The sequence below is a fragment of the Passer domesticus genome, chromosome 5 (assembly GCF_036417665.1).
Source record: "Passer domesticus isolate bPasDom1 chromosome 5, bPasDom1.hap1, whole genome shotgun sequence".
Lineage (NCBI taxonomy): Eukaryota > Metazoa > Chordata > Aves > Passeriformes > Passeridae > Passer > Passer domesticus.
In genome coordinates this window covers 71,342,812-71,369,359 of record NC_087478.1, presented here as the reverse complement: position 1 = coordinate 71,369,359, position 26,548 = coordinate 71,342,812, and the positions used below count along the sequence as shown (strand labels likewise).

The 26,548-nt window shown below is 39.9% G+C and overlaps 1 protein-coding gene across 1 annotated transcript in view; it reads left to right on the top strand.

The window, feature by feature from the left end:
* Positions 1-26,548, top strand: part of BICD1 (BICD cargo adaptor 1) — a 167,233-nt gene that overhangs the window by 76,575 nt on the left and 64,110 nt on the right. Inside the window, 1 exon segment of the mRNA XM_064420947.1 lies at positions 5,726-5,938. Within this exon segment, the coding sequence (XP_064277017.1) occupies positions 5,726-5,938 (213 nt within the window).

Below are 26,548 nucleotides of genomic sequence, written 5' to 3'. Positions count from 1 at the left end.
TACTCTCCTCTACACTTTTCAAATGGGACTTGAGCTTCCTCAATTATCTGTAGCAAAGCATGAATTGAAAAAAAATTAGTTTTATTTTCCTTTAAAGTTCAATTTTCACCATTTTCAAAAAGCCGACTCTTTACATGATAACAGATAAGAAACCCCCAGTTTGTTAGCTTGCTTCATAATGACTGCAAAACTTTTAAGCTTTTTTTCCCTGCAAGATGGGGCCTATCAAGTAAAAGGTAAGTTGTTACATAAAGAAAATAAAACTCAAACACACAAAACCCCCATTCATCTTTTGTTCCATAGAGCATAAAACTGACTATCTTGAGTCTGGACATTTTGAAACTACCAGTGCTTAGCCAGGTGCTTGGGTACAATGGAATTTTCATCAATTGTCTCATTGCTTTTGACTGGGGAACAGGGTAAGTCTAGGAACCTTGTTTCGTTTTGTAAGCTGAAAGCTAAATTAGTGATGAGATAGATGCTGAATCTTCTGCCTCTGCAGAAGAGTTCAGTATCCTGCTTTGCTGGACACAGGAGGAATGAGACAATCAGCTGTTTTCAGCTAGCTGCCAACCTAGAAGTTCATGATCTAGTTTTCTTGCTTATAAGCCCATGCTGATTCAGGGTGTGTTCTCAATCTGGTTTTGAGTTTTCAATCTGCTTCCCTGCATATGCTGTCCATCTCACATGCACTATCCACACAATGCCTGTTAATTTTTTTTCTCCTGTCATCATTAAGCATGCATCTGCCTATGTTTTGATTGCAGTATGCCAAGTTCAATGCCAAGCATTTGAGGGCTTTAATAACTTCAGTATTGGCTTCCAAAAGGAAACTATTGATCTGTCTCAGCCATCTTAAATGAACATGAGAAGGTCATGCCAGCTGCACAAAGATTTAGTCTACATTATGTCAAAATTTTAGAGGTCTAAAACTTTTTAAAGTTATAAGAAAGCAGATACAATCTGCTTTCTGACTAGAACCCATCAGTCACCTCTGCAAGAGTGTTTTTTGCTGATGCCCTGCTGAGAAACATGTTGGGTTTAGATTCAGTGTCACATCACAAGTTGTGGAGAAAGCAGCTTTGTACCGACTGAGTTTGAGGGAAGGAGCAGATCCTGCTCAGATCCTGCTCAGCCTTCCCTAGAGGGGATTTTTTCACAGACCTGTCTGCCACTGATTGGTCCTTAGCAGAAAAAAATCGAAGAACCCTGAGCTTTTTGTCAATGAATTTTGAAATAAAAACCAACCTAGAAAAATACCCATATATAGTAAACTTCAAAAAAAACCTCTTAGCTTAGGGACACGGGATTGCAAATGACTAAAGGAATATTCTGTGATTCAAGTTGTGCAACAAAATAAGGCCTGTTCCTGGAATTAACCCATAGCATCCTGAGCAAAGATTTCCATCTGTGGTGCCATACTGACATTTGACTAGGAAATATGCAGGTCTCTTGGATATTCTAGACTGTTTTTTCCCTGCTTTTGTGCTATGAATGTGGAGGTAACTAATACATAATACATACGTGATTCTGCTTTGCAGCAAGTTAGCAGCTCAAATAGGTAATAATTTGAACAAGCTCGGTGCTGTTGCATTATGCATCAGAAAAATCTACAGTCAGTGTCAAAGCCATAAAGGTAGGCTGCCTGCTTGTCCTGACAGCAGTCAGGTTGTGTTCACTGCTTATTAATTACTCCAGAGTAGAAGAATGAATTTCTGTGAAGGATTTCAGAATTCCAGCCCCAGGAGGTTATTAGTAAAAATAAAAGTGAAATTCAGAAATAGCAGCCTGCATTACCTACTTAAGTTTTAAATGAATCTTTTGCATGTGTGCTGCATTCTACACCTAAATTAGAAATCTAGCTTCTCTTTTTTAGTTTCTTTCTTGAACTGGTAAATGTAATTTTTGTTTTAGACATCATTTTATGTCACTGCACATTAGCTTTATACTGCTGTTTGTATTTGTCATATAACTATGACATGTCTGGAGCAGTCAGTTTTCTATTGTTTCTTTGTAGGTCTGTGCCCATTTTGTTCACAGCATTATATCTGTCATACTTGTTTGCTTCTCACACTGGAATTTCCATCTGGGGTTACTTAGAGTTCAACAGTAAATGGAGTTTTTCCTCCAAAGTTACACCTTTCTGCATGATCAAATTTGATCTCTTCCTTGTGTGCACTCTCTTTTACTATCCTTTATCATGACCTCAGGTAGTGATCACTATTTTATTGTTCTCAAAGTTCCAATTTTAAGATGCTTTTGAAAAATCATGGTAGTGTTACACAGTTCTGAGGTTTCAGGAGATACATGTGCATACATAGTTTAATGGTGTCTTGTTACTTGACTTTTACAACCAATTTACATTTTAAAAAAAAGCATCTTCTAGCTCAAGAGCATCCTTTCAAACAAAAATCTTGAGTGAAGTGATGGGACCAGTGCAAGGTGAAAATCTGACTGCTCTCTGTTAGGACAATCTTTGTTGAAGCAGTAAAGTTGCCTCAGTCTTGGTGGCTGATTTGAGCTATTGTGCCCACTCTGGGAGGGGGTTTCTCAAGGAAACAGAAGCCCTGGAGGACTACACAGCCCCTTCTGGGTCCAAACTTGAATCTGGATATGTCAGGAAATCCCCACGCTGTGATTACTGAAACCAAGAACCAATAGTGATTTCTCAGTGGTTTTAATGAGGAGTCCCACCAAGCAGCACCATGCTGAAAAGAGCAGTGGTAATTAACTGATACATCTGCACAGTGTAGGACAGCACCTACTCAGATTACTTGAGTCCATTCCATGAAAATACCAAGACCTTCTTCGGTGGTGAATACAGTGAACATCTGCTTTGCTTTTGCATTGTTTTTCCTATCCCTCAGTGTCATGTCATAGGAAAGCTGTTTCTCCACTCAGACTTCCGTGGCAGGCTGGTATTCCCACATATGCAGCACCATAAGATCTATTCAGCAAACCAGTTTGTATTCAGCACATGATCCAATGGCAAGTGAACCTCCTTTAACTTGCAGACCAGGTCATCACCTTCTCATGTGAGCACAGTTACTTGAAATATTTCACATCATAGCAAGGTTGTAAGATCTTATAGATAAGTATTAAGCAAATAATTAAAACAAAATCAAAATAAAACAAATTTTTGGCTACCAGCTGAAAAGTATTGATATGTGATTTAATTTAAAAGTGATGAATCTCATGGAAGACTTTAAGTGGACATGTCTGGAAAGTTGAAACCTTTTGGTGTTCTGTACAGCCTATGAAATAGAGAAGCAGAACTTTTTGCTTGCTTATAATTAAAAGGTATTTCATGTTCATCTCCTTGTTGTGTTGATCTGCATAATTACAATATCAAAAGTGAACTATGCTTGCTTGCTTTCCTTCCCCTGATTTTAACATCTTGATAGCACTTTAAGAAAGAAATTAAATATTCTGATGTGGATGACTTGGGATAAGCTTGGCCAACGAAGAAATTATGAAGAAATTCTACTATACAGGTTACTTAGCACTGGGACAGATTGCCCAGAGCTTATGGAGTCCCCCTTACTGGAGCTATTCAAGAACCATCAGGATGTACTCCTGTGCCAGGTGCTTAGGGATGACCCTGCTTGAGCAGGGAGGTTGGACTAGGTGACCCACTGGTCCCTCCTAATGTGACCCAATCTGTGATACAGTAGTGTTCAAACTGGTATCATAGGGAAAAAAAAAAAGTTTATCTATTTTGTGTGGTCATAGGTACAAGGAAATGTGGAGTTCACAATAATTTTCCACTATGCTGTGCACCCTCCCTAAAATCTATATTCATTGCTGTTCTCAAATATCACACATGCTAAAAGTGTACCTTCAAAGTACATTAAGGATAAACCTGGTCTGCATCTGGAAGGCTGTCATCACTATGTATTGGTGTTGAACTGTAGTTCTCTGATAGAGAGAGGGCTCCAGGTGACGTTTATTCATGAGCTTCTCCACCCCTATAAGTCCTACCTGCTCTTCTGCTGTGTTTTGATTTTACCCCTTAACATTTGTCTTGTAGGGTCTTTATTTGACAGGTGCTTTTTGCTCAATCTCAAACTAGGAAAAGTGACCCATAAGTATGTAGAGGAAGATAATTTATTAGCAGTGTTCCTAAAACAGTTGTCTTAGACTCACAGATATCAGTGCTTAAGTTTCATTAAATTGAATTTCTTGTTATTTGGAAAATCCTATTTGGCAAGTTGCTGATGCTTGCTATTTCAGTAACTTACAGCTTTTTGAGAAGACAGCTGGGTTAATACATTATTGAATATTTTTAGAATCCTTTAATGCTGAGTTCACAGGATTCTCCTAGTGAAGTAGACTTAAAAGCTGAGAAGTTTTTGAAGGGAGTTTTACTTTGAAGTTTCCAAGGGTTGCTTCAGTTATAGTGCCAGTAAAGCTTAGAACATGTTCTGAAAGGCCATAAATAGCAGCAGTAGAACAATGGGTTTAATTTGGCAAGGCTTATCGATGGGAAGGCAAAGGAGGCCACAGCTTACAGTGGGTACAAATCTGTGCTTTGGTTTTACAGAACTGGGTACAAATGAGGCTTTTAGGGATAATTTTTCACTGAAATAGCATGTTACTGTGACTCAAATTTCTCTCGCGTATTAGGAGAAAAAAAAAAAAAATGGTAGTGTTCCAGATGTGTTCACTTGCATTTAAGATACATGAGAGAACTTCTGCCTGTGTTAGGATAAATATTCGTGACATTAGAAGCCTTCTTTAGTCTTTCTCCAGAATCAGGTCATGTCATTTTCAACTAAGTGTCTTTTTTTTAAAATAGTAATAAACTCAAATCAGGTTTTGCTTTTATTTTCTTTTATATTTTATTTTTTTTAATTTTATTTTTGTGTCTATTATTTTATTACATTATTTTTTATGTTATTATATTATTTCTGGGTTTCCCCCCATTTTTTGTAGGTAAATTATATCTCCATCATGTCTGCTATCATGGCTTGTAGTTTGCCTTCTTCCAGGTTGCTCCAGAGCTGTCAAAAATAACATCAGAAATTGTCACTGAGGAATACTGTCTTATTAAATTGATCAGTGTAAGCCAGCAACAAGAAGACAAGCACTGAAATTCTCTCTCTATTTAAATATTTCTCAAACAGTTAAATATCCAACAGAAGCAAAAAACACTGAGTATAAATGAAATGAAAGGGCTCACACAGTCTGTATTTACATCCCAGAGGCGTAGATGGCCACTGCTTGGTTCTCAGCTCATTTATTTTTCTTCCAGGTTATGGGAACATTTTTCCATACCAGGAGATGAGCTCCTATAGGCAAAGGTTGTTGGAAATGGAAAGCAATTCAGTGAGATTTGTCAGCTATTTAAACTCTTTAAGCCAAAACAAGCCACATGTTTATTTTGCGGAACCAGTGAAGAAAGGAGTTAATTAAGGATTAATTAAACATTGGCACTAATTAATGGCCAGTTAGCAGAGCACCATCTTGATCTCAGTGGTGGTCAACTGGATGGGGGCCATAAATCCAGACTGCAAATGGGAGCAGCTTCAAGGTGCTTCATTCCAGCTAAGTGGGATGGTGGCCCTCAGCTGCTGGGACAGTGTTTAATAGATCAGAGTTTGGGATTTGCAGATCTATTCCATTCCTGCTGTCTGCGCAGCTCCTTGGCACTGCACTTGGTACTGGCTGATAATTGTTCTAGAGCTTCAGTAGGTTTTAACTGTGCTCTGTTTTCCCCTTGCAGGCTTTTGGCCAGTCCTTCTCTGTTCATCGCAAAGTGGCCGAAGATGGCGAAACACGGGAAGAAACTCTTCTCCAGGAGTCTGCATCAAAGGAAGCCTACTACCTGGGCAAGATTTTGGAGATGCAGAACGAGCTCAAGCAGAGCAGGGCTGTGGTCACCAACGTTCAGGCGGAGAATGAGAGGCTCACTGCTATTGTCCAAGACTTGAAAGAGGTAAATGGGGCTGAATTTCTTTAGGGTATCATGGATAACATTGCTCTGAGTAAACAAAATACTACAGGAAATTAAAATGCTCACCTCCCAGTCTGTGATATTCCCAGAAACCATGTGGCCTGAGAAGTCTACAATTTAGAAAGGAGAAAAGATAAGTTTTGCTGTTTTTAAACAACACCACTACTTTAAAAGTATAATAAAACCCAGTTGAAGAAGCTGTAATTCCTAAGCACCCTTACATTTTGTATTGTATCTTGTAGTACTGAATTTTACATAAATATATTTTCTGCACTCTTCTGATATTCATGCATCTCTTCTCTTTCTCAGCATTTATGTAATTTCTCAGGTGTTATGGACTGCCTAGAATTAAATGAAGCTTTTGCTGGTTTTCTTCTACTGTAAAGCAAAATGAAAATGCATGCTCATGTTTAGAAAATGGGTAACAGTAAGGAAGTCAGATGTAGTTACTGACCATATGAGACATTGAATAATTTTTATGGAGAATTAACATTTCATAACTTGCCTTTTTTCCTATTGGAATCTGGAAATTATGGAATGCAGCAGAACAACTACATGCAGGGGAAGGCAGCACTTGGAAATGAGCCCACACCTTGCCTGCATTGCCTGGGAATGCTTGGACATAGGGATTCTCCCCACTGTCCAGGTGCTGAAGGAGATATTTCCTATGTGGTTCTGGAAAGCGATTACTTAATGTGTTAATTCATTAATATTAATGGTTACCATGTGTTGATGTGTTCGCGAGTCCCAGGATGAGGGAAGAGATGAATCTGACTCCATATTTCAGAAGGCTGATTTATTGTGTTATGATATTATGTTATATTAAAAATATAACACAGCTGTACTGGGATTGATCATTAAGTCAATACAATTCACATGGAACAAATCAAAGATGCACCTGCCACATTCCAAAGCAGCAGATAATTATTGTTTGCATTTCTTTTCTGAGGCTTCTCAGCTTCTCTGGTGAAGGGATTTTTTCATAAAATATCACAGTGACAACCATGTTTTCTGTAGCTGGATGGAATAGCACCTTTTAGCCTATAGAAAGCCTTTGGAACAGGGAGGGTATCCCTGGAACTGAGGCCTTTAATCCCATTGAACGTTTTTACTGTACTGCACTTGCCCATAATACAGATCAGGTTTCAGGAAGTACACACATGTCAGTTGTTCACATATTCCAATTAAAATATGTGATTATAATTGCTGTTGCAGTTACAAAAGAAAATCAAATCTATTTTTAATTATTTTTTATCTACTTGTCCTAAAATCCTATCCTAAAATCTTCTTGGTGGCTAACGACCAGCTGCTGACAGCCCTCCCTGTTTGGTTGGGCTCACAGGTCCTGATGACTTGAGGTTCAGACACAAATGAACAACCAAGTTAGAAAAAATGCACATTTGTCTTTGTACTCCATTCTTTTCCTCTGGGACTCCTTCAAATGCAAATCTCCCTTCCATTTTCTATCATGATTATTGATCTGTAGTTTGTTCAGGAGGCAGTTTCAGTACCTGTCCTCCCTGGAATATTGATTGTCCTTGTTTCCTTGGTGATAATAGTAACTCCTAGTGTGAAGCCAGCTGCAATTATTTCCTGCCCTAATGCTAAATAGAATCAAGCCATAGTAGTTAATTAAAGTGCAATGAAGGAATTTACTTGAATAAAAATAAGGCTGATAAACTGATTATTATTACTAAGATGATGTTGTACCCCAAGTACCAAGTCCTTGACTAGGTGGAACTTTCGTTTTGTGTTACTACAATCAATACACAAAGCATAAATGGAATTAGTGCAGTCAGTTGATTACACCACACGCTAATAATAAGAGATAGGGGGTGATTGGCACCTACTTCAGGCTCTGGGTGATCTTTTCACACTGAATTACGCTGGTATTTCACCTTGTGCTCAGAGGAGTCTCACTTGTGCCCAGCCTGCTATCCCTTGGTCCTATGGCAGTGATATCGAAGTGCCTGCTGAAAGGACATGACCTTCTCCTCTAAGTGTTCATTAATTTGTCTGCTTGGTTCTGCCTCCTGCAAGCAGGGAAAAGCAGACTAAACTTACTCCAAATCTTGACAGCCACAAAGGTGAGGAAAAAAAGTATGAAGTGTCTGTTTTGGGGTAAAGCCAGAGTTAGGTGCTGCTGTGGGTGGATTGTTACAGTGAAGAAGCAATTTGTCTACTTAGGCAGTAAATCTGGAAATCTAATTAGAGAAAAAAATGAAAGAAAAAATGACATTTTTATGTGTGCCTCTGTACTGAGTGATACAAAGATGGATGGGTAGATTCTGGATATAAGTTACCTGATTGTATCCTGTCTTTTCCTCTCCCTGCCCTTTACCTCTTCCCCTCAAGAAAAACATGCTTTATGACTGTTTTTTAGTCCTTAATAAGATATTTTATAAACTAAACAAACAAGCAAAAAAATAATTCCTTTCACCTTCAGTCTTAATATACAGGTTTGAATACCTGCTGTGTGGTTCTGGGAATAGTGTTTTTGCATGGATGACACAAATGTATGGTAGTTTCTCCTCGCACTCATCCACTTAGGATACTGAAGACTGATAGGTGGGTTTTCAAAAAATGACCTCTGTTATTGGTATCACGCTGCTAAATAATAAACTCAGTGCTTCTCCACTCTCCAGCCTGTCATGGGAGTTATCTGATGAATTCTTTGTGCTCTCTGAATTTGCACAGAAATCCATAGTCCTATGAATGTTTATGAGCATTTTCTGAACCATCAGAGTACACTCCCATGAATGCTGATGGCTTTTAGCAATCCTGGGAATTCCATAGACTCGGAGTTTAAAAATTCATACATTTTAGCAAGTATCTGCCTTACAGGCACAGCTGATGTCTGCAGGGCAGCTTGACCTGGATCTCCCTTGCTATAAAAGGGAATGTATCAGGCTCAGGTCTCTGGAGAATTATGCACCTCAGACTGCAAAACCAAACAAACTGATTTCACTACCCATATCTTGGAAAAGATGTTTTCTGAGAATTTCATCACGTGCTTCACCCTGATGGGCATTAATGAACCAGGAATCTCTGAACATAGATAGCTTTCTACTTCATGTTAAAATGATTAAAGGAGTGAAACACCACCAGCTTTATTTTTGATGTAATAAAAATCCCTAGAGCGTTGGATAGGAATCTTATTAACTATCACCTAACTAAATAAAACATACATTTTGAAAAGCTGGTAGATTTTTTTTTCTCCAACCAATACCTCAGATAGGGAATGTAGGCTGTTTAATTTGAACCAAAACTATACAGATTTTAAAACTGAGACCACAGAGATAATATTTTAGGACTCAGAGACTAGACTTACAAAATCTGTATGTTAGGGATCACACAATTTTTGGTGGTGGCCTCTCTGTATGGAGAGATCATTATGGTTATTAGATCATATAACCTTCTCTAACAGTGTATCAATTGCCCTCGTTTATTATAAATATTTTTAAAATGTTTGTCTTTAAAAAAACCATCTTTTTAAAAGACAATCTTTTATCCTTTTCTAATTTTCTGGAGTCTGTTTTTTACTCATTTAAAAGCACTGTTCACTTACTTGGGAGATGAGTAACTTTTTCTCATTTGTGCCAGTGAGAAAATCTCTTCTGATGATAACCATTTTATTTGTGTATAGAGATGCAATCACTGCCTTGAGAAGCTGATAACTGGCAGAGGTGGTTATGAAAGCCCAGCTCAGAAGCTGGAGAAAGTTTTCCATGCCCACAGACAGGAAATCTCCATATAGAGGTGATGTCTGTATATACTCCTCCATCAAGGGAAGGCTGACTGCCTTGGAGCTGGGCATCTGACCCAAAACAGGTGGCAGCTGGAGGGGAAAGAGAATGAGGCAAGGATTGAAGCAGGTGACAGTATATAAAATGGAGATGACTGATGGTACAGTTCAAGGTTTGTAGGTGTTACGAGACCAGGCTGATGAGTTGTTTGCGGTGGGTGGGTGAATGTCTTGTGTCTGAAGAGGCAGGCAGGTATGGATCAGCTCTTTCTTCCCATTAAGAATAGTGAGAAGGAGAATACCAGGAAGAAAAGGGTTAAATTTCAAGGCTCTCTACTAAAAGGCCACTGCAGCAGCTGTGGGGATTGCACAAAGAAATGGGCACCTGGGTACCTGCAGCCCACGAGATAAGGAATGAACAGGGGGGTTTATGTGATGGAAGTATTAATGGGCCATGGAAACAGCACATACCTGGGTTTCTGGAGGGCAAAAACAGGAAAGAAGGCAGTGGAAGAGTGGGTAGAGAGAAAAATAGAAATTTGTGATGTATTATTTGCTGAAAGCAGGTGAAAAAAAAATGTCTAAGGTGAAATTGGGCTGCCTTGCTGCCCTTGAAATCAATAGCTAAAAAATTATTTGCTTCAGCAGTACAAACATCTTGTACTTCATGCAAATTAAAAAATGCGTAAACATGGTAGCCTGGATTTTTTTGAGGGGAACTAGTGTTTGAAAACAGAAAAAATTTACAGTCATTGTCTTCAAGCTGGCTTTCATCTAAAAAGTTATATATAAGAACTGGACATTCTATAATAAACATGGCTTAAATCAAAATTTCTTGTTTCCTATTTAGAAATTATATTTTTTTCAATCTGAAAAATTAGGGTTTTTTCTCTTTTACAATTTTGAGTAAAACCTAAAACCTTTAAAGGTGAACACCTGTAGTCAAAACCCTGTCATGGTGTAACGAGGGCAAACACACCCATTTCAGATTCTTGTTCTGCTGCTTTGGGTTTAGATTTGAGTATATAATGCATCCTTTATAATGTGGGTTGTCCTTAGGTCCTTTGTACATTCAGTTGTCATCTACTGCTGGAAGCTTCTGCAGACATTACATCCTTCAATTTCTACTTTTTGTAAAATTTTCTGTCCATCTAAGGGTCTGACTTGGCCTGAGATCTGTCACCACCCTGTTTCTGCATGTAGGGCACTGTTGTAGGAGCTACTGGGGTCTTCCAAGGAGAGGTTTCTCAGCTGGCCACCTCACCGAGTGAAGTCCTTCCACTCTCTGGTGCTGTGACTGTGGCGAGGTTTGGGGCTCCAGTTTGTTCTCTGTCGTAGGATTTGTGAATCTACTTCTTTCTCTGAAGGAGGTGCCCTAGCAGTTGGTTGGCAGGCTCTTTGTTCCTGCAGATGAAGCTGTTCCACATTGTTGGGAACAATGGTGGTGTTTTGTGGGACTGAGCCAGCTGATGAGAATGACTGTAGCCTAAAGGCTAAACCACTCAGATGGGAATAGGGAACAAGTTCTAGTCCCTATTTCAATTAATGTTAGAGAAGAAATACATAAATATTAATTGGGTCAGAGGGCAGAACCCCAGCCTCTCCTGTGAGAGGTGGCAGCCCTCAGCCAAGGCTGTCTCCATCCCTCAGGGAATGGGGAACATGGTCTGCGGCCTGGCTCTCCCACGGCGGGTGCCCTAGCTGCTGAGCTCTTGGAGGGAGGCAACTCAGGGACCACGTGAGGTGACTTTACCAACTCTGCTTTGAAAAAAGGACAGAAAAGCTAAGTCTGGGAAGCAATCACTGCTAGGAATGATGTACTGTAGGAAGCATCTTTTAGTTGCTTGGCTGTAGTGACAAAGCTGGTGAACTCTCTTCACTTTTGTTTGCTTGCTTTTCTAGTAGCAATCTAATTTCCTTCATGCATAGAACAGGGAGCCTGTGATTGTGCTCTGGTGTGGTGCTTACCCCAGACAGTGAAGTGATTTAAGTGACTGCAGTGTTGACTCTGACCATGCATTAGATCCTTACATTATTTCATCTACTCCCTTGTGGTTTTGTCCCATGCTTTCCAGTGTCTGCATCCACAGCCTTATCCTACTCAACCTACTCCAGAGTGGAAGTTTGCTTTGGCATCTACACCAGTTAAAGAAAGCTTGCTTTATAAATGTTTATCTAATAAACATTTATATATGATAAACTTATCTAATCTGTTTGCTGATATTAAGGTGGCACTGGCAGTAAGGGCCTTGTATTGTGACCTGGACAAGGGGATCAAGTGCACCCTCAGACGGTTTGTGGACAACACCAAGTTGGGCAAAAATGTTGGAGGGAAGAAAGGCTTTGGAGAGTGATCTTGAGCGGCTGGGTTGGTGGGCTAAAGACAACAGAATGAGGTTCAACAGGGCAAAGTCCTGTACTTGGGCCACAACAACCCCATGCATCACCACAGTCTTGGAAGACAGTGGCGGGAAAGCTGCCTGGTGGAAAAGGACCTGCACGTGCTGGTTGACAACAGCTGAACAAAAACCAGCTGTGTCCAAATGGTCAAGAAGGCCAATGGCACCTGGCCTGTATCAGCAATAGTGTGGCCAGCAGGAGCAGGGCAGTGATTGTTCCCTGGTACTCAGCACTTGTGAGGCCACACCTCGATTACTGTGTCCAGTTTTGTGGCATGAAAGACATGACAAGAAGGACATTGAGGTGCTGGAGCAAGTCCAGAGAAGGGCAGTAGATCTGATAAGGGTCTGGAACACAAGTCCTCTGAGGAGCAGCTGAGGGAGCTGGGGGTATTTAGTGTGGATAAAAGGAGTCTCTTTATCACTCTTTTCAACTTCTTGAAAGGAAATTGTAGCAAGGGGGGGATTGATCTCTTCTCCTAAGTAACAAGCAGTAGGACAAGGAAACGGCTGGGGACTTTAGATTGAATACTAAGAAAAAATTTCTTCACCACAAGAGTGCTCAAGCAGGAACAGGCTGCCCAGGGAGGTGGTGGAGTTACGAACCCTGGTGGCATTTAAAAGACGCATAGATGTGTTGTTTGTGGATGTGGTTTAATGGTGCACTGGCCATGCTGGGTTAATGGTTGGACTTGATGATCTTAGAGGTATTTTCTAAACTGAATGATTGTATGATTTTTAGAGGGAGAATAATTAAGAAAATATGCTGAAGTATTTAACATGGACATTGTTAATGGTGTTTTGATCCTAATGGACCTTAATGCAAGCACTGCTTTTTGAAAAGAAGCTGCAGGAGTGAGATAGAGTGAGCTCTAGGGCTGCTACAGCAGCCTATGGACGTGACTGAGGGGTGGGTGTCAGATGTCTGAGAAACAAAGTGGAGCTGGGTGTGATAGAGAGATGGCAGAACTGCTCCTCCTGTCAGGAGAATGCTCACATCTCAATGTAGGGCATTTTCAGCATAATCAGTAGAGCTGACAATATTTACATTCCTTTGTTTTGGAAGTTACTGTCAACCGGTTAAACCCAGCTCTAAATTAGGCTTATAATGTGTGTTATTTTGCCCATTGAGAGGGGTTTTTATTTTCTCTCTCCTGTGTTTAGAAAAGCCTGACATAGGGAGATTTTTTGCTCATAGTGTTAAGTTTAAGTGATGTTTTTGCCTTAAGAGGCTGAAAAATTTGCTAAAAATGTATTGTTTCCATCTGCTTTCAGGAAAAATTTCAGATGGAGCTTAGTCCGAAAGCTTGTTAAATGGTTTCCTCTGCTCTGTACATGTGCTTTCCCTGTTCACAGGACTTCTGAAAAGAAACAAAATAATTTTCCTTGTCTTGGAGATAAAAAATACAGCAAGCTGTGATTTGTAATCCTACCAAATCTCTCTTCATGCTGTGAAATTAATGGGTATACTAATAGACTGATGCTGTCTCTCTGTGAGAGAAAGAGCTTTGAGTATAGCCAGCAAGACCACTGTTGACTGCTTCTGAGTGTTCCTATTAAAGACCAAGATTTAATTACAGATCTGCCATTCAGCTCAATCTTCTGACTTAGTTACCACCAAATGCTTTCTTTGGCTTGCTTCACAATTTGGCTGACAAACCACTCAGGTGAAACCCAAGGTAGCTATGGTAAGATTCACCTTTCTGTTTCCTGAAATGTGGTGTATGATCCTAAATTGCTATAATCACTCATAAGATGGTTGTGTTTCCAAGTTCATACTCCTCATAAGCACCAACTGTAATTGAATAGGAAGGTCAAGAGTTCAAGATAAATACATTTTGTTGTGGCACTGTTTGCTTAGGGTAACCAGCTTGTTGTTTTGCTGCTCTTATCCTCAAATATACTTGCAAGCCACCAGAAGCATCTTTGAGTGGTTGTGTTTCCAGTTAATGAGCCCGAACAAGGATTTTGGATACAAATTTGGGATTTGACACATTCATGACACTGTTTTCTTTGGCAAGGCTCAGGCATTTAGCTCCGCTGGGAATAGCAGAGTCAAACAATGGACACTAGGGAGGTCAAAAAAAGGCCAAGTGGGATAATGGAGCATAACCAAGGGACTGTTGCATAAATACAGAGTGCCTTATTAAAAACACTCAAATTCCCAGCTCCTTCTTTCAGAAAAGGGGCCTCAAATAGAAAATGAAAGAGGGTGCACTTTCAGCTGCCCTTGGTAATCTTTGGGCAGTAATTAATCAAATCGGGATCTGGCAGTGCTGGGTCTTACATAAGTTCTTTGAAAGAATGACCCCTTATTTGTGCCCTGGTGGTGTTTCCAAGCCCTTTGTGTCCCCCTTTGTGCAGGGTGTTGAGTGAGCACGTGCTGAGAGGACAGCTCTGGAAGCCAGAGGTGTTACATGGATTTAAAGAAGAGTGAGGCACATTTCCTGGAGGATTGGGCCATCAGTACTGCTGCCACCTTAAGATCCAGTCCCAGTGCCCAGGGCTGGTAGGGGATGCCAGGGAAAGTATCTTCATATGATATCCCTGTTTCCCAGGTATCACACACCAGTGGCTGCTTGGATATTGGACTAGGAGCTCTCTGAACTTGTCAAAATATTATTTTGTTTTTGCTTGTAGCCTTTACATTTTTAAAATGCGTAACTTTTCTGCCTTGCTTTTATTTCTAGATGAGGAAGCCCTCTTAAGAACTTCTTGTGCTGACTCATTCTTTTCAGTAATAATTTGCTGGTTAAAAATGACTTGAGCTTTTGTATATTCAAGTGGTGTGGACTAAGATGGTTTTTGGCATTGCTGGGATTAGCTGCGTTGCCAGTTTTTACAGAATCCTTGCAATGTGATCTGGACTCTCAGGAGCAAGAGCTCGGGAGCTGTGTTAACTTGTACCTTGTGACTTCATTCATTAGCCCAGGATTAAGTGAGAAAGGAAAAATACCCTCGGTGCCAGACTTTCTGAAACTTGAGTCCAAAAGCTTAAGCAGCCTTCCAGATAAAGTAAAGGCGTAAGGAAAAGGAGACATTTTTGCTGGAAGTCCTCACTGCCTGAGTGCATAAGCAAATAGGGCATAAATTGTGATGACATGTATCACTGATAAAGAATCCTAAACAACAAATGAAGGTAAGTTTGTTGCCCCTGTTCTAATTAGTTTGATTTGTTTTTAATTAATATCCTGAGCAGTTTTCAGTTAAAAAAAATATAATTAAAGCTTCCTTAAGAGACTTCTTCCCAGTCATTCAGTGTTAGAATATGCCTGGCAATTGTTGAGTGCCTTCAGTACTCATTGGGATTACAGAACAGCAATCTGGATGTATTCCCAGCCATCAGTACACAAGTGGTGTGGTCACACTTCTCCTCTCCTGGGAATCCACACATGCACTGTAACCTTGCATGATTGTACCTTCTGTTGTTGATTTTCTCCTGTTCCCTGCATATGGATGCATCACTGCCTGTTTTCCTTCCTCCTGAACATCTTTGCTCATTTTTAAGCAGTTCAGAAAGGATGGCACTGACTGATCATTGGTTGAGAGATGAGATTCACCAAACAAAACTGAAAAACCCAATGATCTCTGCTGGAGCTGAGATTAGTTACTTGGACTTTAGGGAAACTCATGGGTGCTAATCCTATGTGAACAATAATTACCAGCCAAGGTCCTCAAGCTTCAACATCTGCTCTTCTTTGTTTAAAATTCATGTTTATTTTCAATCTATTTTTCTTTTCTTGTCTTTTAATCAATACTGATTTATTTGTAAAGGTTTGTCCTGGGATTTTAGTAGGTAATTTTGGGAAATAGGATTTACCTTTTCCTGGGGATATATCTTGGCTGCCAGGACATGGAGCATTGCCTGTGGCCTGACCCCAGAAGTGCATGATTTGTGAAGGTGCCATCAGAGTGAGATGGAGCAAAACACATCTAAATTATGCCTTTAGATTGTAAGCAACTACTAATGTGACTTTGGGCAAAAATCCTCCACCAACAAAAAGAAACCATGTAGAATCAAAACCTATGAAACCCTAAAAATATGAGGAAAGTCAGCGTCTTTGGGGTTTATATTTTTGTGCTCTTTATGCTGGTATTTTCTCATTTGGATTCATTCAGAGTACATCTTACAAAACTGAAATCTGTTCTGTGTGGCAGCCTGAGGCCATCCTTAAATGTGGTCCTCTGTGGGGCAGGTTCTTCTCTTCAGTTCCGCACTTCTGCCTCCAAACCTCAAACTCATTACCAGTTTTTCATTGGTATGAAATCATTAATAAATTCTTGGCTCCCATCATCTGTACTAATTGTTCTTTCTACAACAAACTCTGTTCTCAAGGGGAAAATTTATAAGAGGAAGGTGACAGAAGGGTGAACAGCAAGAGCCTCAAATATGCCACCTCTTTTTCTCCCTTTGCCCTTATTACAATATATGACACAAGCTGGTTATTTTTAGTTATTCTCAACAGTCAGTGCCAGTCAGCATCCAGGAGGTGGGCAGCAAGTCAGGCAGAGGTCAGACAGTGTTATCACCCTTTCATTGTAATGGTGAAATCCACTCTTAAGCTTCAGGATTGAGAGAAATGCACTTTTGCTGGCAAATGTTTTAGATGTGTACGTGCAGATGCTCATACATAATCAGAGCTTGTCTGCTTCTATGAAGTTATTGTTAAAAAAATCCCCATCAAATAGGTAGGACTAGATATGAATGCATTTTTTGCCTTCACTGCTCTTTCATTCTGCCTGTGTGGCTTTTCCTCTCCTCCTGAAGCACAGTGTGTTGGCTCTTTCAGCTAAATGTGCCTTGAAGGCATCATCGTAGAGCTGTGATTTTCCACTTCAGTGAAATGTCGGGCTGCCTGCTCTGACACTCACTGTGAACTCTGCCTGAAGAGTGGCTGTGGTGTTAGTGTCAGCTCAGAGTGAGGTGGGTTAAAAATGGGTCATTTCCCACCAGTCCTGCACACCTAGTCACGAAAAGGGCATCCAGAGGCAACGCTCTTCTTCACTAGTGCAACGCTGTGAGGTTTGGCTCATGATACAGGGTTTTTTGCACTTGTTTCTTGGGGTTCCTTGTGTCTTGTTTTCCCAAGGGAAGTGGCAGCACAACAGCACTGAGAAGATAGAGGGTTCTGCTTCTTTGCTTAGTAGCTGGATGTGATGAAAGTGGCAAGGGCAAAATTCTGGGTCAGTGTGGAGGAAGGAATGTGTTTCTTTCACAAGCAGCTTCTCTCACACATCGTGACAATCTGCCCTTCCCAGATGAGGCACACGGAGACACATGAGAGAAGCAGGGAAGAAAGAGTAAAAAATTCAAAAAATAGGTATGGATGGGGGTTGGTTGTGAAATAAATGGGAATATATTAAAGGGAAAACTTGATATTTTGGTTTATATCAAATCACTCTGCTGGTGTGCTCATTCTGTTGGAGTGCTCCACAAATGTGAGAGGAAAACGACATCCTTGGTTTGTTATCCAAGACAGAAATGCAGTGAGGAAGAAGCACTGAATCTGCAACCCCTTTGCAAGATGTTCATAGGCACTTTGAGAGCTGGAGCTCACCTTATTTTGGCAGCAATTCTCATTGCCATTTTCCTGCACAATAAGTTGCTAAGCAGATAAGACATAGCTAGAGATGTAGATTTATATGATTGGTGGGTTCTTGATATTAATTTTATTGAAGATCTTTGAATCCTTATCAGAATATTTGAGTTTTGGAGGGTAGGATGTACATCTGTTTTTTATGCAACTTGGTTTGCCAGTGCTCTGTAAATGATTTGAAGTCAGCCCCTTGACAGCTTTCATGTCTTCTTTTTGCATTTTTGTTTTTATCTATTGTAAATACTTTTTAAAAGCCAATTATGAGTTTTGTATTGCCACTTGTCTTGGCTTCTAGAATTTGACCTATTCTTTCCTGCTCTTAGCCTACCAAATTTCTTCCAAACAGATCTATTGTGAGATGGAACTTTTTGCCAGCCTTATAACTGCCATAACTCTGTTTTAAAATAAATCACTTTATTGGCTATAAGTGAAATTTAATCTGAAATTTCTAATAGAATTTAAAACCACTTCTGTATTGTTAGTCCACTTGAAATTATATTAACATTTTCAAGGGAAAGAAGTAATGACTGTACATGTTTTGAAGTTCAAAAAGTGAAAAATTTTAGAGTATTAGAAAGGAAAAATAAAACTAGGTGAGTCTTCAAACTTAAAATGAGAACTGCACAGCCTTGGTGATGTTTCTGTTTGAGAAAACCTCCACCTTTTAGCATGTTATCAAGAGTAATGAACTCTTATTTTGCGGTCAGCTCTAACACAGGGCAGCTGCACCACCTGCCTTGTGCTGAGTTCAGGCTGTGGATTGCCTGGGTGAGCTAAGGACCAGTTTTCAGGAATTCAGTGCATGCTATTACCCAGCTTCTCACTGCAGCTATTAGAAAGGCAAGGGAAATCAACCATCAGCTCAGCTTCAGCAACATTTACGTAAATTAATCATTCTTTCACCATATACGTTGGGGAATCATATTTCCTTTTCATACCCACTAATTGCATGTTGCAAAGTGAAATGCTGAGTTACCCTACCACAGTCTGTATTTTTGTTCTTAGCTGCATTCAGAAATATCAGAAATTATACTGGTTCTTTGCACAGTCAGAGCAACTGCTACAGCCTCTGTAACTCTGTGCCTCGAGGCAAAAAGATACATGATCACCTATTTTAAGACAGGACAGCTAGAAAAAAGTGTTGGGTTTTGACTGCAACTGGAAGCTCTTTGCTTTCCAGTTGCAAGGTTGCAAATATATTGGGGATTGTTTTCATCCCTGTTGTCATTTCGTTAAAAATCTTGGCAATAACTCAGAGTGAACTGGAGAGGTAATCTTTCTTTCTGTCAAGAAGCAAATGCAAAGTCTGGTTTATCATTCTGTTTTTCATATCATATTGCACTGACCTCTTCCTCAGGGGTTGTAAGCAATTCCAGGACATTAAAACCAAAATAGGCTGGTTTCTTCTTTGTTACATGCCCCTGCTTAAGGATATTTAGCCATGACTATTTCTTTTCTGTCCAACACTGCAGCAAAACTTATAAGCTACACCATCTTGCAATACTTGTTTTATTGCTGAAACCTAAAACCACAGTCAGTTTTTGTAATGTGTTTAAGCATTTTTCTTTAACAGTTTTGGGTTTTTTTAATGCTGAGTTTTATAAGGGAATCATTTCTCTTAGTTGTGCCTTGTAATAGTGGAGGGAGCTCCAAGCATCATTCCTATCTGAGGGCTGGAAGATCATGTTATTCTAAATCTAGTGCTACAGCTGAAAAACAGTTCAGGACCTATAAAGGTGTAATTCAATGGGATGGTAAAATGGGTTGTGAAAACAGCAGTAAAGTAAAATACACAGATGTCACTTCCTCCACTGAAGCACATAATTCAGGGTCTGTTGGGGTGAGGAGCCATGTGCCTTCTCCTCTTCTGGCTTTCTCTTTCCATGTCCTGTCTGTAATCTTTTAGAGATTTTGATTATTTCAGCATGATTGGGGTTAACTTCTAAACATGATTTATTGCTGCTTTCTCTCATGAATACAGAGATGGAACCTGTTTTTTTTCAGCTGGATATTCTCCAGCTAGAAGCAAATTCTTGCTGTAATTTTCAATTTATCATGTGGGGGTTTATTGCACAGCCTTGATAGCCTATTATTGTTCCATCAAGAGTGAGGAAAATTAATTTGGTCTGAGAGAGGTTGTATATGAAGTAGACATTTTGATTTTGGTTTTAGGAAGCACTTTCTTGTTCTATTGAAGATAGACTTAAAAAAAATTAGCATTTTTCTTAGAAGGTTAACTACTTTTCATTTAGAAAATACCAATAAGCACTGAAGCAGTAATTTGACCCATCAGCAGAGTGCATGTGTAATATGAAGTGTCTCTCACCCACACCCTTCCTGCTGTGCTGCAGATCCTGCTGCTGTGTGTGGTGTTCATGCATTTGGCCAGCTGAACAGCAAGTCCACTGCAGTACCACCATCTAGAACTTGCACATACCTTGGAGAGAGAAGCTTTGCTGAAAGATAAAAATGTAACTTCTTTCAAGAACTTCTGGGGCTAGATAAAGAATAAACAAATTCATTTAATAGCTGTGATAGTTTTCCTAAGGTGAACATTTTCTCTGTACTTACCTGCTTAGTTTTTCTCAAAAGAGGCCTCAAACTGCCTTTAAAGCAAATTGTTCATCACATATTGTCACACGGTCCAAGCCATGTCTCACCCCTTAGATCCAGCCAGATTGAAGATGTAGCTGTCCTGTAGGTTTACCTGTGGTGGTGGAGGTGTGGCTGGGTGTGCTGAGCTCCCTTGTGCATGGCTGAGCTTTCAGAGGGCACTGATTACAAGAAAAGTGGTGCTAGCAGAGGTTTCCTGTGCTGTTGAGTGCCTGGCTGGCAGCACGTGGGGCTTATTTGAAAAGAATTTTTCTTCCAGAGGAGATGGGTGGATTTCCTGTGGCTCCAGAGTGGCTTTTCTGGCAGTGGATAAGCAGAACAGCAGTTGACTTATGAGGGGACATGGATGTGAAAGAAAACCAAAAGCACTAATAAAGCATCTTTCCTGATGAAGATAATGAACATGAAGAGGTTGTGTCTGGGCCTTGTCTCTGGACTGATGGGATGCTAGGCTTTTGTTTGTTTGTCAAGATTGCTGCTGTGTAAGGTAAGCAGGATTGGAGCTGGTGTTTTAGGGGGAGCTAATGGAAAAAACAAACAACACTTAAAGCTGATTCCAGGTGATTTTTTCAGCCAGGAGATGGCTTTTGCAGATGTCACTTGCTGTTGTTTCTGCGTAAAGGGAGAACTTTGTGAGTTCTTTATGTGGGATATGTCTTCTCTTGTGGACTCAAACACTTGTTCTGTGCATGCCCTCCCAGGAGGACTCTCTTCCTTTCTTTACCTGTGCATTATTGACTTTCAGTGTATTTTACAGCCTTACACTTTCAATAATTTCATGCCTTACTCAGGCCAGATAAGTGCATTTCAACTATTTTTGGTATAAAAATAGCCTGAAGGCAAACTTGGGCAGGTACTGCATCTTCAACTTCCTTAAGAGTCTCCTTATTCTGGGAAGGCAGTGGTTATGCCCTCCAGCAATGTGCCATTATAGAAAAATCACCATCATTCAGCTTTGTGCACTTCCCCTGATTCAAGGGTGTTAAACCTCACAGTTACTGTCAAAAAATGAATGCAAGATTTGTACTGGTCTGCAGTTCTGCAGCACAGAAAACATTTCCAACCTCCTTACATTGCAAGAGTTACCCCAGAAGGCCTTTTTTTCCCATTAAGGTACAGCCAGCTGGCTACAAGGAGCATTGTGGTACCAGACCAGACTTGAGAAGCTCTGTTCCAGAAGCTCTGCTCTGTTTTCCAGTCTGTGGTCTTATTTGACTTCTACTTTTCTAATGTTTATGTGAGGGATAAGTTTTGAGACTTTAAGTGTTTGTGCTTTTTTCCCTTCTTCTTTGGCATCAACTGAACCGTATGTAGCATATATTTGCCTCATTGTTTGAAAATTGCTGCTGAAAATTGCTCCCTGCTGCTGTTTAACCATTTGCATGATGGCATGCTAAGTCAAAGGAAAAAACAACCACACAAATCCTCAGTGCTTCTCTTTTACATTCTGTAGAACTGAATGAATTTTTTGTCATCTGTGTGCAACACTTAATTTAGATCTCACAAATGGAGTTTTTAGCTGTTAATTATAAGAGTGATAAAACCAAATTTTTTTTTCCCCTGAAAGGGCTCTGCAGTGCTTTGTAGGCAGGGAAGTGCTTCAGTAACTGCTGTAATTAAAACCTTTCTCCCTTGCAACATATGGCAGAATGGGATAAACAGGCAGGAAGAAGAAAACTTTGTATGAAACAAACAGTGGGAAAAAGTGCTTTGGTCAGAGAGAGAAGCAATTTTATAAATTCAAAAAGTGCCCAAACCAGCCATGGTTTGCTTTCTGTGACTAAGAGGTTTGCTCCCTGTGAATGCTGTCACACATGCTGTGACTGGGCACTCTGAGCATGCTCTAAATTTGTCTTTTTTCTGGGTAAGATGAAGGTGTATGTGCAGTTCAAGATAATCTCCAAAAGAACAACCTGCCTACAAAAAAAAACCAAACTCAAAGTCACTACCAGCAGACAAATTAGCAGAAATGAGCTATCTCTGTATAGGATTTCCTTTTAGAACCACTAACATTATCATGGTGGACAGTCCATAATCTTTGATTCCATGGAAAACAAAACAAAAAAAAAAAAAATCTGCCTCAACCTCAGAATGCTGTATTTCATAGGGGAGTAATTTTCTAATCTTATGGAAGTGATAAAGATCATCTTTATAAGTGAGGTCTAGTGATGCTTGGTGCTGCCATCTGTTCAGCTCCCTGCCTACTTGGTGAGATAATTTTACCAGTCTGTTCCTATAGCACACACTTATCTTATTCATATGAGGGCTAAAATACCGTGGAAATAAATTCTGTTTGAAATAATACTATTTTTTTTTAACCAGAATATGTTTTGCTCTCTATTCCCACCTCTATACAAATGCATGCATTGTTTTGACTGCTAATAGAAAATCTGCACTGTATTAAATGTGCTCTGATTTAAGGTTTATAATTTGTTTAGATTTTTTATAATGAGGTGATTTTTTTGCCTGTAATGGGATGTCGAGGCACTGAGGCTCAGATCTCAAGTTTTAGTAACTGGTTGAGCTCTTACATTTTTTGGTTTCTTTGACAATTGGTGATCTATGTGAGATGAGGGAGGAAGCTTGGATGAGGAGGGTGCTGGTTGCATCCTAAAGCTCAGAAATTCCTGGGATTCTTGTACCCCTAACACTAACTGAAGTGTACTGCTTACCCTACCCAAAGTTCAAAAATTGTAATCTTCTTTCCAGCATTCCTAATATTGAAGAGCTTTTGACAGAGCTAGTGTGAATCTGTTTGTTTCTTCTTTATGTATTGCAAAAGAGGACCCAGACTCATGTCATGTAGCAACTCTCTTTCACATGTATTTTATGTGCTTAAACATGGAAATCACTAGCAACACTCAGCACTTTCCCTGATGGAGTATTTAAAGAATCTCCCATCGTTTTTCTGGTTTTTTATTCAATTACAGGTTATTATTACTGTTTTTCTCTTTAAAGAAAGGTTTTTTCACTTTAAGAAATCCCTTCTACATAAACTCTTCTGTTTGATTTCCCATTTACTTCGCAAACTGTGTACCCATGCTAAATCCAAGGTTCTAGTTGAGATTCTAGGCAGGAAAAGTTGCATCATTGGCTTTTGTTCTCCTGTGAAACCCATACTAATGGAAACTGCCTTATATAAAACAGTCCCTTTTCACCTTGGAAAACAAAGAAGAGTTCCTGTCTGAAACAAGTACTGTGGCATTTCAGTGTTTTTAAAGAGCTGTGCTGAGTTTTCTTCAGAGCCTTCACTGTCCTCATCAGCGTGATTCACACTCAGCACCGATGTTGTGGTGATGAAATAAATGGCACTGCCACGAGTGGGGCCATCTCTGAGCCACTGGCCAGGGCTGGGAGAAGCCCTCGGGCTTTGTGCAGAGCCTGGCACAGAATTGGTGCTTGACCTCTGGGCCAGTGTGGAAAATTGCTGTGCCCAGGCTGCTGTAGGCTTTGAGACCTGCTGCCCTCTTTACCTTTCCCTTCCAGCCTTGCACTTAGCAGAAAAACAGGATCCTGTTCTGAGCTCACCAAAATGCCAGTGTGTGAAAGTTCCTTATATGAATTCCTCTCCTGATTGTCCTGGATTTGGTTCAGACTTAGGATTTCTGTGTAGAAGAAAGGGGGTGATGCTGGGGCTTGTGGCATGGGGTATCTCTTACCCCAGCTGGTTACACCTAAGCAAAATGTGTGAAGGGAGTTCTATAGTAAGGGGAAAATAAGATTTGTTTGTGATTAGTCAAGTTCTGACTAGTTTTGATTTATTACCCTTCATCTGAAGCAAACATTCAGGGCCTCGTAAAAAAACTGAACCCTATTATAATATATATAACAGGATATCTATCATATGTCATATGTATGATATTATGATTGACTGTTTCCATTGTATGCTTTTAATGTGGGTTGATTAACACACACTGGCTGGTATATATTAAAAATATGTATTCTCGCCCATGATCTTAAAATGAAGGGAGAACTTGGGAGAAAATTTTAATTTAAAAAAAATAAAGGTGTTTGATTACCACAAGATACCCTCAGGCTCACTAAGATTATAAGAGACTGGTTTGTCTCTCTGCCCATGGGACAGACAACAGTGACAGAGACTGCTGCTATTGGTTTTTGTTATTAGGCATGATATTTTCTTCTGATTTAGGAAATAAATAAAACATTTGTCAAGATTGAGATATGAATGCATTTTGGTGATCAGGTTTGGCAAAGGATCAGCCTGCAAGATTAGCAATATTTTTTAATTTCCTTGCAACTTTGAATTTAGCTATTAAACTTTATTTGTATGTTTTCCACTAAACCTCTGTTTAACTCAAATGTCAGATATTGGGGAGAAATTAGTATTTGATGCAAATTCATCACACTGATGCCTCTGTTGAAAAAATGGTGAATAAGAAGTAGAGGTTGGAGGGGCAAAAGAAGAAAACATTTTGACAGTCTTTAGTAGGAAGTAAAAGGACCAGAAATGGTAGTGAGAGCAAAAATGGAATTGGTGATGTTAGACAGGGTGGTAGGTTTTTATTACTGAGTTTAGAACAAGTCAGGGCAGTAAAAGCTTTCAGTACAATGTTTAGATTTAAGAAAAGGTTTACTGGAATTTCTCTGGGTCACCCAAAGACATCCCTGAGAGAATGAGAAAAAAGAAAATGGAAGCCAGAACAGCAGCTCCAATCCCTTAATGGGATGGACTGAGGAAAATAGTTAGGCTTTATGCTGCATTTCTTTACAAAAATGGTGCTGGTAGAAGGTGTTATGATATCATGGTGTGCGGGGCCAATTAACAGGAGCACATCTGCATTCTGTACAGGTGCTCCTGAATCTCACCTGATCTCTGAGGGACTCAAGAGTGTGGGGGTAAATAATTTAGGATTCAAAGGCTTATATCTTGTCCTTTTGTTGCTCTGTGAGAGCTGTCTTCAAAAGCTTCCCATTTAATGATGGTAGCTGGGAAGGTCCTCAGGGAAAGTGATGGTTCCCACTTTCTGAGGACCAAGGCCAGAAATGGATTTTTAGCTTAAACTTGAAGCTTTGAACTGCACATAGAAAGAATTCCTTACTTTATGGAAATGCAGGGATTTTGACTTTGTGCCTCTCAAGGTGCATAATCAATGTCTGTGGTTTGTAATGGGGATTTGCTTTTCCTAGGGCAGTTCAGCTTTCTTCCCTGTGCTTGCTGCAGCTACAGAACTCCTGCAGCAGACACCAAACTGCTGCAAAGCAATGCCCACCCTACTCTGGAATATTAAAATGGGTAGCACTTTATTTTCATATGCTGGGGCAGTTTGGCCACTTGATCTTAAGGAGCCTCCATTAACTGAGGGAGGATGAGGGAAAAGAACAGAAGATGTGGCTGCAGGGTTAATTTCTTATCCTTGTTTTCTGTCTTTCACAAGAGGTACTGTACAGGCTGAAGAAAAAATACCTGTTATGGAAGTTCTGACGTAATCAAAGGCAGAGACTATTAAACAAGGGGTAATGCACTGCCAAAAGCTGTGACTACACTAGAAGTTCTGTTTGGGGGATTTTTCCCATTCTGCCCTTGTATTTGGCCATGTCCTACATTACCCTGCACAGAGAGCATGGTGCAGATGTGCTGGGTATCCCATGATCTATGCATACATTTGTAGGGAGGCACACAGGGTCAGGAAGATGCCAAGTCCATTCTGTGATTGATAGCCTGGGTAAACTCAACCTCAATTTAATAATTAAGAGCCCAAGGAGTTTTTGCAGCCTGGATGTTTTCCCTGTAGACACTGGTAGCAGTATTTCAGTGATGAAAAACCTGACAATAGTCCATAATTGTGTAGTTATGACATAGAATATATTGATCAGTTAACAAAGGGGAGTTCATAAATTTCATCTTATTCCTGTTGCTTGTCTGAATTCTGACCTGGTTCAAGTGTGATGTTGTTTTTTCTCGCTGAAGTTTGCTGTCATTTTTAGATTGATTATTCTGCTGCACTTTTTTGCAGTGTGTAAATGAGTTCATTTGTGCCATATCAGGCCATTGGGCATACAACAGAATCAGAACTAAAAAACTTACATTTAAATTGTTATTTGCTGAAACTGATACTGAATTTCATTAGTAATGATGGCATGTTGAGAGCTTTAAGAACTCAGAGAAAATTTAAGAGCACTGATGAATCTGGAGCCATCCTCTAATGTTTTGTTGTGTTTTATATTAAAAGTAAGTTAGAAAAAACCAAAGGGAGCTTAAGCTGTCAATCAGCAGTGC